The sequence below is a fragment of the Myotis nattereri genome, assembly GCF_964212035.1.
Source record: "Myotis nattereri genome assembly, chromosome: 2".
Lineage (NCBI taxonomy): Eukaryota > Metazoa > Chordata > Mammalia > Chiroptera > Vespertilionidae > Myotis > Myotis nattereri.
The window spans coordinates 102,590,644-102,603,647 of NC_138076.1; the positions used below are offsets into that span (position 1 = coordinate 102,590,644).

The 13,004-nt window shown below is 48.0% G+C and overlaps 1 protein-coding gene across 1 annotated transcript; it reads left to right on the forward strand.

Annotated features, from left to right (window-relative positions):
- Positions 1-6,555: 6,555 nt before the first annotated feature.
- On the forward strand, positions 6,556-8,950 carry AMER3 (APC membrane recruitment protein 3; the record flags this gene model as incomplete). The annotated part of the gene is given in 3 exon segments (XM_081083481.1): positions 6,556-8,775; positions 8,777-8,914; positions 8,918-8,950. Coding segments are annotated over 3 exon segments (2,391 nt in total).
- Positions 8,951-13,004: the final 4,054 nt, after the last annotated feature.

The window sequence follows — 13,004 nt, forward strand, 5'->3', positions numbered from 1 at the left end:
GAATTGATTCAGGGAAATCTGATGGTCAGAAACTTCCTGGAAAAGTCAGGACTACACCAACATGGAGGCGGGGAGAGGTCATCTGAGGTCACACTGAGTCAGTCATCAGGTAGAAAAACGGTTCAACTAAAAGAAGTGCAAGAATGTGTGCTCACCGTGGATGATGCTTGCTGGAAGAGAGACCTGCAGCAGAGCCACTTCAAGATGACTTAATTTATAAAGAAGGTAGATGTGTTATGACAAAGCCAGTCCAAGCCAAGGTGGTACAACTTATGTATCCAGGTTTTTTAGATGGGGACAGGGCGGAAGCCCATTAGGTTCAAAGAAAGGCAGGGCCTTTGTCATTTGTCTGAGTCTGAACCTGCTTTGGGCTTCATTCAGCCCAAGCCTGGACTGGGTGATCCCGCCTTCTATCCTCTCATAGCTCATTGCCAGTGCTCAACTTCTGTGATGTGGGATCAAGTCCCCTCACCTCACTTACCCCAACCTTTAGGATCAGCCATCTCACCAGCACCAGCTGTGCACTCTGGCTCCCCCTAACTCCTACACACTGTGCTCTTGGCATTGCTTCCTGAGCCATTCTAGAGTTACTAATCCATACTTTATTCCTGCCTCCCAGCGTCCTGTAGACCCTCTGTCCTCAGCTTTTCAGGGAGAGAGTCCTACATTTCTGTTACTTCCCCAAGACTGCGGCAGGGTGTAGCCCCAGCACAGCCCATACAGTGAGTACCTGTAAGGGAAGCGCCTCCTTCCTCCCCAATAATAATATAATTGGGCCCAAGAAAGACAGTCTGTATAGAAGGTTCTGGAAGACTGCCCTGCGTCCTGAGATTGGCCTGACCCGTCTCCGAATCCTGGGTAGAACTCATGACTAGGCATTGTGTGACCGAGGCCTTCCGAGAAGGTTGGTGTTAAATCTTCCTGTACGCTAGGGGCTGTGAGGGTAAGGACAACTACATTTATGAGCTCTGAGGACGTCAGGCCCGGTGCAGGAATGAGGCAACTGGGCTGATGTCCCTTCTAGCAGAACAGGCAGCTGGGCCTAAGGAATGCAAAACTACATCCCTGCGGGTAGGCAGAGACAGAGACACGGAGAAACAAAAACAAAGCGAGATCCAATGGGGACGGCGGCAGTGGGGCACCGAGACTGCAGCTTCTATTCCAGCCCCGCGAGCTTCACTTCTCCCACTGCTGAGCAATGGCACCTCCCACTGCTGCATTCTCGGCAGAAGCCCGCCCTCTCGCGGACTAATCTTCCCCAGCTGGTTGCGGCTGGAGCTGCCCAGCGGAGTCCAGCGGGTCGTGAGAACCACACTAGACTCGAAAGTGGGATCTGGCCGTGGTGCTGACCGAGCAGCTCGGTCCGGGGAGCGGCTCCTGACCAGACTCAGGCAGTGTCCTGCGACACTCCCTGCCCCAGCGGTAAGTCGCCAAGGCCCGGAGGTTGTACGCTAGGTCGGGGGGAGGAGGGGGGCGGGAGAGCAGTGATTTGGAAATTTTTGTGCGTTCTTTCACATAATAGGAAGGATGGTGGAGGGAGTAAGGTCTACACTCTCTTCACCCTGTGGTGCCTTGTTCTGATGGTTGGGGTCTGGAGTCTGGGGACATTGATCCTTTTAGGTCTGCACTAGAGAAGGGAAGAAATCCTCCATCCGTGGTTGCCATTGCGGGAATTGGGAAAGAAAGGATAAGACTGGAGATATATTCTGTTGGTTGGGCAGGCCAAGAACACCCAAAGACTCCCTTAGAGGAGGTGGGCCAGAACCTTTGCTCTGCAAAGGACCCTTTGTCTCCCCAGCGTGGGGGTTGGGTGAATTGATGATGCTCACTGCAGTTTCTGCTCTGTTCCTCACCCCACACCCACTCCAGAACACGGAGGCTTTTCCTCCCCACAATAACCTTCACTTCATCCATCAGAGAGATCTCTGCTTTCTTAATACCACCCACCTGGAAATTAGGGGTGGAGCAGGGGAAAACTTGGAAAATACCAAAACTATTAGTCAAAAATATTTTTATGTCTCGAAATCATTTCTGTAGCATATCTCAAGGTTTTTATTTTGCTCCGTGAAACACCCAGTCACTGTTATGTTAAAAATGGGGGAAAAAAGCTCAGAATTGCCTTACCAACGGGAAAAAAGAATCATAGGCTGTTGAGATAGTCATCATGAAGAAAAGCAGCCAGTAGAATTATTTTATTTGCTCCATTTGCAATAAATCTATATGCATGTGCATTCTCTGTGTAAAGCATTGAGAAAGAAGGTTTATACATGTGAGATATCTCTACCACCACATTTTTTCCATGGACACTGCTCTGGCTTCTAACCTGAACTTTTGCCTCTACTCCTGCCCCTACTTTCCATTCTCACTTACAGTGGGAGTAATCTGTTAAAACTGAAAATTGGCCCATGTCACTCACCCTTCATGTTTGGCTCCCAATGGCACATAGGATAAAGGCCAAGACCCTCCCTGACACCTCAGACCAGGTGTGGTCTGCCTTGCCTATCTCCTGCTGCATCCCACTTCTTGCTCTGGTCACCTGGGCCTGCTTTTAGATCTTTAACTGTTCTCCCTCCCATGCTCCTCGATGCTTTTTCTCAGATGTTCCCTCTACCTGGAATATGCTTCCCTCATCTTTTGCCTGGTTGTCTTCAGCTATCTTTTAGGTCTTGGTTTAAATAATACATCCTTGAATCAGAATTGATTAAGTAAGTACATGGTGTGGTTCCTGTTCTCATAGAATATGCAAGTTCATTTTAGGGGTGAAAGACTCAATTCAAGGTCTTGGTATCACTGAGACCCATCTTAGAAAATGATGTGCATAAACTGTAAAATTAAAAATTCCAGACCCAACATCCTATTTAAGGAAACTTAGATGTAACTATATGGCTAAGATGTCTCAAAAAACCATAAATACTTCATTTAAATAAGTAGTAGCTCTAGTTACTACAGTTGTAATCCTGAACCTTTGATAAATTTTCACAATCATTGGGTGAGGTTGAAGACCAAGTAAGCACCAGAGTGAGGCGCCAGTGATCACTGAGTGCTATAGACAAGAAGACACCAAGCTGGGGGAGGGACAGGTCTGCTTTGTCTTTTGGGCAGGGACATGGCACATAGCTTAATTCTGGACTCCACTGTTAGGACTTTTTAACTAGAGGATTACAAAGCAGAATGTGCATTTTTGCAGCTGAGAACCTGGTCTTATTTGGCCTCTGCCATCAGGCAGTGACAGTGCTAGCATCTGGCTGTCCAGATAAATCCCACTATGACCCTGAAACTGTCATGGAAGGTGACTGCTCAGCCTGTCTCCATTTGGGTAGTGAGCCCTTTGACCTCTCAGAAAGTTCCTACCCAAAGAGTCATGCCCTGATAAAATATTATAATGTGGAAATTGACTGGACTGAATACACACTGAATTTCATGATTGCTCCAGAATTTTGCAAGCTTCTGGTTCATTGTCGTGGATCTTAGTGCTTATTATCATATCTTGCAAAATGTTAAATTAACTCAGGAAACGGGGTGAGCAATATTAGTGACTGAGTCCAGTCTTCTACAGCAATGACATTTACTTTGATCTATCATTTTCCAAGTTCAGAGTGCAGTGACATTTCCAACTATTCATGATTTTAAATCAGTTAACGTTTCCAATAATTAAGAAACCAGTAATTTTATTTATAGAGATCAATAACAAAGGAATAATCTTAGCTCTTGTGGTTGCAAAATTCTGCACACAGTGAAATAATTTCTATCATGCCTTGAAATTATTTCCAAGAGTATGGTAATAAAAACATTTTCCTAAAACAAAAAAGAATAAATTCAATAGATATCTCATAATTTCTCCAAAATTTCTTGCCACAGAAATTATACTGCCTTCAATTTCAATTTTTCTAAATTTTTGTTAGGTACATTTTTGCTTTTACTTTTCATTTTTATTATGCTTTTAAAAATTTCTCACGAAAACACATTTATTATTCCACTTTTAGATTTGCCATTAAGGGGAAGTTTGAGCTATTTGTTCATAAAATATCTATCATTGTTAAGAGCATAGGCTCTTATCCTGGCTCTGTCACTTACCACTCAACTCTGTATGACCTGGGCCAATCCATTGACTTTTCTGGACCTTAATTTCTTGTTTATAAAATGGTGTTATACTACTATGCCTCTTATGAAGTTATGGGCCAACCACTCTACCTGGTTAAGTAAATGTAACCAAGACTCAAATTGGGTCCTTGGACCCTAAAACCCAGTTAGTAACAACTATGCTTTGTGCATCCACCCCTCCCCCTCTAAGTGCTGAGGGAGGCCTAGATAAGGCCTCCCTCAATATAAGGCCTCCCTCTAGCCCAAAATATTTGGGTGGATCAGAAATGGGGTCTACAGGTGTAGGGTGGGAAAGGTTTGAGTACATGCCACCTGGCAGGAAGCAGAAAGCAGAAAGCAGAAAGCAGCTTGAGGCACTGTCCTGCTGACCAGGATGTTCCCACCAAGAGCTGAGCTCTCGCTACTCCCAAGGCCAGGTTTTGTAGCGTTCCCTGGCATAGTGCCTGCTCCTTTTCTTATCCTTCAGTTAAAAGTGTCCCAGGTGTCTGCTGCAGGGGAGGAAGCACTGTTCAGTGGGGAGTATGGTGGAGAACTCTGGTGAATCTCTGCAATGCCAGTTTTGCCACACCTTCTCATCCTTTTTGGCTTTAATGTTGCCTAGTAGGCTGAGAGGCAGCTCCTCTGCCTGCCTCTGGATCCTCATGTTAAAGCATTTCAGAGACTTTGGAGTTGACTCTGGTCAGCTTATAGCTGTCAAACAGCTCTCTGGAGGTAGCTATGAGGCTTCCTTGTCAGTGAGTGTGAAAGGTGTGTAGGCTGGCAGAGCCTTATGCTTTCACATCTGCTTCATTCCTCTTTCACAAACTGTGGCCTGAGAGGAAGTGAATTCAGGTGCTCTCTATGGAGCAGTGAAAGAGAGTCACAGAAACTAGCCCAAAATTCTCTTCTCTAATCTCTCCCTGGCCAGAATGACATAGGCCCAACCTGTAGATCACTCACTGCCATGGTGAAGAACTGAGCATGTGAAGTGAGTGCCTGTGAGGGTGCAGAGTGGGAGCTGGGGTGGTTCTCAGGCCTTGCCTTCTTTTGGTATGGTCTTGTGGGTCTCCAAATTCACCCCAAAGGTAACATATTTAAAACTAAACCCTTTCTTCTCTCCCTCAAACCAGCTCTTAGCACAGGCCCTTTCCTCATATTTGCTCAATTCTCCATTTCCTTTCCTTTCCCAACTTCTCATTGTTCCCTTCTCTTGGTATGAATCCAGGCCTCAGTGTTTACAACTTCTGGCCTGCTTCTCTTTCTGTATTCAGTTGCTGAATCCTAGTGTTTCTTTCTTTGAAAGACCCTATAACTTGACATCTATTTTTCATGCTTATGACTACAGCCTCCATCTGGACCTTATCTCTATACAGTCAGCCAATTTTAGCTGTCTCTTTTGAGTCCTCTTTGTTCAGAGCCTCCCTCTTAATTTATTCTGTCCCTACTCAGATGAATGGTATAGATTACCAACTTCTTTATGCCACTGCTTCCACTCACTCATTCAGAAGACTTTCATACTTCTTTGTTGATCTCAGGGTAAGGCCAAAACCCTCAGGTGTGCAAATATAATCAAATTGGTAGCTATCGCACCACCTTCTCAGTTCCACACCCAGGACAGACATCAACAAGAGATCTCAGCACCCTAGCCCACTGAACTCAGACTGGACATCAGAAAGCTTCTCTGGATGATATTCCAGGCATCAATATATTTCAGTTAGGCTGTGCACAAAAGGTGATACATACCTACTTTTTCAGCCATGATGTTCTGTGTCTATCCAATATGCCTGTTCCTGACCTCATGCTTGCCTCCTCTCTTTGGCTTTCTACCATGATACTCTCTGTCATCTCAGTGATCAAGATCGGCATGCACCATCATATGCTTAACTGTGCCTTGCCTGATGGCATCTGTGTAGATTGAGTCTTGCCTCTTCAAACAGATGCAACAGTCCTAGAGGACAGTATATGTGCCTTCCCCTCTGACTGATGGACGACACTATCTAATCCAGGAAGCAAGCTTGGGTTTCCCTTTGAGCTTTGTCTCTTAGACATAGGCGGCAACTTTTTTATTTAATTATCTCTCCATTCACTTACAAAGACCATGATACTTCCCTATAAGGATGTGGTGCTATGTGTAGAGTGCCTGGGCCTGGAAATGGGAGTCTGACTTGGCCAGATATCTCTGAGAGGATGCTTGGGTAAGTTAAGAGATCACAAATTCAAGAGCACCAGACACTTCTGAAATCAATTTGGGTACTACTGTTGCCTTTAGTCATGTGACTTAACTTCTCTCAGCATTAGTTGTCTATAAAGGCTAGATAGTGAGCATGGATGGGCTGCTCCCATCTCCCTCTCTACCACCTCCAAGGAGAATCCAAGCTTAGATATCAGAGTTCAGCTCCAACACCACTGTGGGCTAGAACCATGGATACTAAGTGCCTCATGCTTTCCCCCACAACAGCTAACAGCACTGGAAGCATGGAGCTGAAGAGAGGGAAGACTTTCATCAAATCCAGCTTTCACATTTCTCATGAGAAGTCCCCAGGCCCAGCAGCAACTGCCCCAGCCTGGGACAATGCAGACCCCTGGTCAGTCTCACCTGGAGGGCAGCAGCAGATCCATGGTGAAAGAGGCCCCCAAGCCAGTCCTAATACCCACGGATATAACATATACTCCAAAAAGGGAGCACAGCCAGAGCCTGAGGGTGGTGCCACAGACCTCTGTGGTGCCACCTTCAAATTGGTATGGAAGAGCAAGACTCACAACAGCGTGTCTGGGGCAAGCAGGATGGTCGCAGCCACAAGGCAACTGGTAGGCAGCACGAGCTTCCCAGGGCCCTCTGGCAGCCAGCGCATTATTGATTACCGCCACTTTGTGCCCCAAATGCCTTTTGTGCCAGCCGTGGCTAAGAGCATCCCAAGGAAGAGGATTTCCCTGAAACGACCCAAGAAGTGCTTTCAGAACCTATTCCACATTCGTAGAAACAAGACTGAGAACTTGGCTTCACTGGCAACCAGGGGAAAGAGCCTGCCTTCCCCCAGAATCCCATCAGAGGCTGGAGGGCAGCGAGGCAAAGCCTTTTTCCCCTTGGGTGAGGGACTGGGACTGGATGGCTTGTGCCAGGACCTATCTGACAGTGAGTTCCTGCCTGACTCCTCTTTCGACTTCTGCAGAGCCCTGTGTGAGGACGTGGCTTCACTTAAGAGCTTTGACTCACTCACAGGCTGCGGGGAGATCTTTGCAGATGAAAGCTCAGTGCCATTCCTGGACCTGAATGAGGGCTTGGAGAGCTCAGCCAAGTCATCGCAGGCCCTTGAGAGCAAGGTTTCTAGTGGCCCCTTCCAGGGCAGCATGGAGAAGCTGGTGTCTCCTGCCCAGGATGACATGTCTGACTTTGCCAAGTTCTGGGATAGTGTGAATCACTCTGTGAGGCAACAACAGCACACCCAACTGAGCCCATGGCTGGATGGTCCTCAGGGAACAGATACAGCCCAGCCTGGGCTTGATTCAGCTGGGCTCATTGAGTTCCCTCTGTGTCCCTGCAGGGACCTCTTCAGTGGCTCCAAAGCCAGCTCCATAAACACAGGCACCACCAGGAGCGAGCAGCCAGAATCTGTGTCCACAAGTGACGAGGGCTACTACGATGCCTTTTCATCTAGCCTCGAGGAGGATAGGAAGGAAGCCATGAGCCCAGGCACCCCTGCAGCTGCCTTCCCTCGGGAGAGCTATAGTGGAGATGCCCTCTATGAGCTTTTCTGTGACCCTAGTGAGGGCCCTGTTGGCCTTGATGATGACCTGTGCGTGTCTGAGAGTCTCTCAGAGCCAGCACTGGGAATGCCACTGTCTATTTGCAGCTTCCACATGGGGGCAGAGGAGGACTTGGCCTCGGGACCAAGCCCAGACCTGCTCAGCCAGGGTTTCTTGCAGAGCTCCTGGAAGGGCAAGGAGTGCCTGCTGAAGCTCTGTGACACTGAACTCACCATCACCATGGGTATTATCAACTGGCTTCGCCGTAGTCCTGAGCTCCATGCTCCTCCTATCTCAACCCCTGGGGATCCTGCAACCCCATTCAGGGGATTGGTGGAGAATCTGGGAGCTGGCTCTGAGAAGAAAGGTCCCAGTCTAGTGAAGCTGGAGGTCAGGGGGGCCCACGCCTCAGATGCAGGTGGGATCACAGTAAGCTCAAGACCTAGTAGGCAGGAGCTGTGGGCACATTTGGGTACCAAGAGCCTGCTTGCTGGAGAGAGCAAGGTTTTAGCATGGCCTGAGCAGGAGACCAGCTCTCTGTCCAGGGATTCATCTCTGAAATGTGTGCAGGTCTCAGGGGAAGAAGGGACACGAGGTTGCCACGAAGGTTTGTTCTCCTCTTTGGGATCCGCAATCTCCATGGTGACAGGCACTTCTAGCCAAAACAAGATCAAAAATAAGATCATAAACCCCTTCACCTGGCCCCACTCCCAGGAGCTAAGGGCACCTAGAAAGATGGGGTGTTTTCGAGATCAGCAAAGGCCAAGTCTTAGGGAAAGTACTCTGGATACAGAGCCCTCCCTGAAAGATTGTGTGGCCGAGGTTGCAGCCCTACAGATCCACCCAGACTGCAAGCCTTATTCTGTGCAACCCCCAAGGCAGGACACAAGCAGTAGGTTCTGTAGGCAGCCTCAGGCCAGGGACATTACCATTTCACAGCAGAAACAGTCTTAACAGCTTTCCTGGAGTGGCTGCCATCTGTAGCCTGCCCTCCTTGACCAGCCCACTCCACAGCCCACAGGATCAGAAGTGCCCAGGCCTTTTCCTGGACATAAGCCAGCTCAGGATGGAGCTCACCAGGCTGGATGCCTAGGCCCATGCCTCAGTGGAGGAGCAGTACTTGTAGCTCAGCTTGAAGGCCAGGAAGCAGGTGGCACCTAGGGATCAGTTGAACTTATAGTACTCTTGGCCCTGCTACCTGGCTGAGCCCCTAGGGCCACCTGTCAGGACTCATGAGCCTCACTTCATCATAGCCAATATGAGAGGGTTTCCTCTGCAAGTACCCAGAAAGCTGCTGCAGCTTTCTGACTCACAGTAGAAGCCCCCAGGTAAGCCAACGTGAAACTCCCACTGCAGGATGGCCTTGTAGTCACCAGAAGCTGCATCTTTGTGGCCACATTCAAGAGAACCTAAGACCAAAATCTCCATCTTTTGTCCTTGATATGAGAACTGTGTTTGAGGAAGATGGGTTGGCAGGACTCAGGCAAGTAGGGCAGGGCATTTTATTGTGAAGGCAGAACCAACAAGCTCATCCAGACCAGGTACTGACAGCCTAAGACCAAGGAAAGTTGGGAAGCTGCCAGCACTTTCAAAATATGCCTCACTGATTTCCTACAAGGAAATAAAGAGTCTATTCCCACTGTTGGCTGTGAAGTGGCTACACCTGGCTGTTCCTTATATAGCATGCCAGAGTGGAGCTCAGGCTTGAAACTGATGGGAAGGAAACATCCATATTGTGAATGGGAAGTGGAGGAGCCAATAAGTTTGCATAAGGGTTGAGAATAATAAATGAGTGAGTGTGGGGTCCAAGACTCAGATGTGGGACATTGAGAGTTTGGTGACAGGCAAGATACAGGGCCACAGATGAGCTCTGGAGTACCCTCTGGTCTCTCCCCAGCCTGCTCTCTGCCCCTAGACAAGCAGCCATGAAGTACTGGGAGCCTGAAAGGACTTTTCTGTGTGAATAAGAAGGACCAGCTTCATCTCAGCAAGAGCCTTGAACAAACAGACACCATATATTACTGTGCAATATAGCCACCTGCCCCTGGCCAAAAATCATCCCATAAAAACAATAATTTCCCCCAACTTGCACTCTTTAATGGGAGCCATGGACAGCATAATGTTTAGAAAGAACTGATTGATTCTCCACATCTCTTTCACTTGGGCCCTCTAAATCAGGGGTCCTCAAACTATGGCCCGCAGGCCACATGCAAATACAAATATTGTATTTGTTCCCATTTTGGTTTTTTACTTCAAAATAAGATATGTGCAGTGTGCATAGGAATTTGTTCATAGTTTTTTTTTTAAACTATAGTCCGGCCCTCCAATGGTCTGAGGGACAGTGAACTGGCCCCGTTTAAAAATTTTGAGGACCCCTGCTCTAAATCATCAGCATCCTTGCCCCCCCCTTCAGGAAAACTTACCTTTAAATGGGGGCTGGACCTCTGTCATCCCCCTTCTCCCAAAGCCACAACACATCCATAGCACCAGGCATTTAGAGTAGGGAAAGAAAAGATGACCCATGTCCTCAGGAAGAAGAGGCATCCATTCTGTCCAGTGTTGGGACATGAGGTGTAATGACAGATTGCCCATCAAGGTTCTCTGTGATTAGACCCCACCTTGCTGACACACTGCAGTGAGGCATGAAGGATGGGATGCCACAGGCTGCCTATACCATTATTTCTACAGGAAAGGTCAGCACAGAAAAGAGGTAGGTCAGCTATGGGGTGGAATTCCACACTGAGGTATGCAGTCTGACAGCTGACCACAAGCTGTGTCTCTCCTGATTGTCTGAGGCTTTGTTTCAGGTGAGAAAATGCTCTGCAGCCCTCAGTAAAAACTGCTTGCTGGGGCTGACTGTGCACAGGACACAGGTGGCACGTTGTAGGCTCTAAAACTTATATCAAGGTTCCTGAGTAGGTCCATCCAAACCTGAACACTGAGGAAAGTCAGGAAGGTCAGCCTTCCTGGGAAGCCACAATGATCCCTTCTCTCGGGCCTGCCACAGATGACCCCAACAGTGTTATTGGGCCTGGCTGCATTAATAATGAATCCTTCACCTCGTCCCTGCATCAGCCTAAGTTCAGTTGTCATCCTCAATGCTCAGACATGGAAATCAAGGACAGAGTGCTGATGTGACTTGCCCCTGGATGCACATGGCTAGTGAGTTGGGTTGATGGGATTTGAGTCCCAACCACTGGCTCCAAAGTCCAGCTCTTCACCAAACTCCAGAACTACTCCCATCTTGCAGTGAATGTCTCTTTCTTCTCTCTCTCTCTCTCTCTCTCTCTCTCTCTCTCTCTCTCTCAAGTTTGTCTCCTTTTTCCCTGCTTGACCCCCCTGCCCCAGCCATTCCCACCCCGGGCAAGCCCCCACTGCCCCAGTGTCTGTGTCCATTGATTATGCTAATATACATGCATACAAGTCCTTTGGTTGCTCTCTAGCCCCGCCCACCCACCTCCCCTGCCATTTGTCTCTGGACCTAATTTTGTTCATCAAATTATGTTGATCATTATATCCCACATATGAGTGAGATCATGTGACATTGAATGTCTCTTTCAAAGCCTTCACTTCTCCTTTCTTCAAGGGCACAGATGTCTGAGCACCCTCTGAATGCCAGCCTTGTGTCTCCCTGTAATTAGGCTTAAAACTCCAGGGACAAGGAATGCCTCTCACTCTCAGTCATAGCCCTGTCACTTTGTACTGCACCTGAGCAAAGCAGGTATCCAGTAAATAGTTGTAGAAAGAATGAAATATCAAAAGACTGCACATGATTTTCTGACCTCTTATTGATCGCGAGGCATGTGTCTGGAGAGTAGCCCAGTTAAGGTTTTACCTTGGCAGAAATACTAATGGAGCATTTCCTTAAAGTCACACTGACTGGTGATGACTGGGGGACGGGGGAGGTGGAGTGGAACCCAGCCAGCCAAAACCACTGGGAGGACAGGAACCAAGGTGGTTCAGGCATGGTCAGGAGGGGGCTATGCCTTGCTATGCAGTGACCCATAGTATGGCAACAGAAATAAGGAACTAGGGTGGTGCCTACACTGGCCCAGTGTATCTCAATGTGGGGAGCATCTTAGATTAGTATGGCACCATGGAGATTCTCGTTCTCAGAAATCTGGGGGGAGGTCCTAGCAGTAGCCTGATAGGCACCTTGCTGGAAGAATAGGGGAAAGTGTGACCTTTCTCTTGTGTGCACTAAATCCAAGTCTCCTCAATCCATCTCTCTCTTCACACCCCATCCCTCAGATTGCCCTCCCTGGCAAGAGAGGCCCAGGCAGCACTAGTCTGACTGGCATCTGTAGGCCTCAAGGATATCTTTAAGGTGATCCACTAAGGGGAAACAGGGGAGCTTTGGAACCAGTTTCTAGGATAGGCACCTAGTCTAATTCTGGAAGTGGAAGAGGCCTAGACAAGGCATTTTCATAACTCTGGTCATTTCTAACCCTCTCATTCACTCATGGTTGTAGAGGTTATAGGAGGTTTGAGGTTTTGTACCTGGTAAAGTGCATTCTACAAAGTAGGTCCAGTTTTCCCCAGCTCACAGCTGTTCCACAGAGCCCAAGTGACTAACCCAGGGTCACACAGTGGTAAGTTGGGAGCTGGGGTTCAACCTGTGTTCTGTGCCTTCCAACCCTTCACCATTGCGCTAGGAACTTGGAGATGCTGGAAAGGAGCCAGGCAGCTTCCAGCCTACTCTAACAGTGGGAGAGGCCTGGGCTTTACAGCAGGTTTTCTCAGGTGTGGGGGTGTTGATGGTGGTGGTGATGGGGGTGGGCCAGGAGGGCAGGGAATAAGGCAGAGGGAGGTGCCCCAATAGGGTACACTGGCATAGGTTGGAGAAGAGCCTGTGAACTACCATCAGGGATGTTGCTTACCTTACCTGGTTTTTTATTTTACATTTGTAATGGAAAGGGGATAAAAAAAACTCAAAAGGCACAGAAAGGAAAACAATGAAAATTGAGTCTCCTTTCTTCCTCCTTTACCCTGTTATTTTTATTATAAAATGAATTGTCTCTTAGTAAAAAATCCAAACACCACCAAGTTCTGAACCTTTTCTTCCTGTCCTCCTCAAACACTGGGTGTGTCCTCAGACCCTTTCTATGCCCATGGCATAAACATGCATGAACTTTAATCTTTTTTACTACACGGCAGATTGCATACATCTTCTTAGCAGA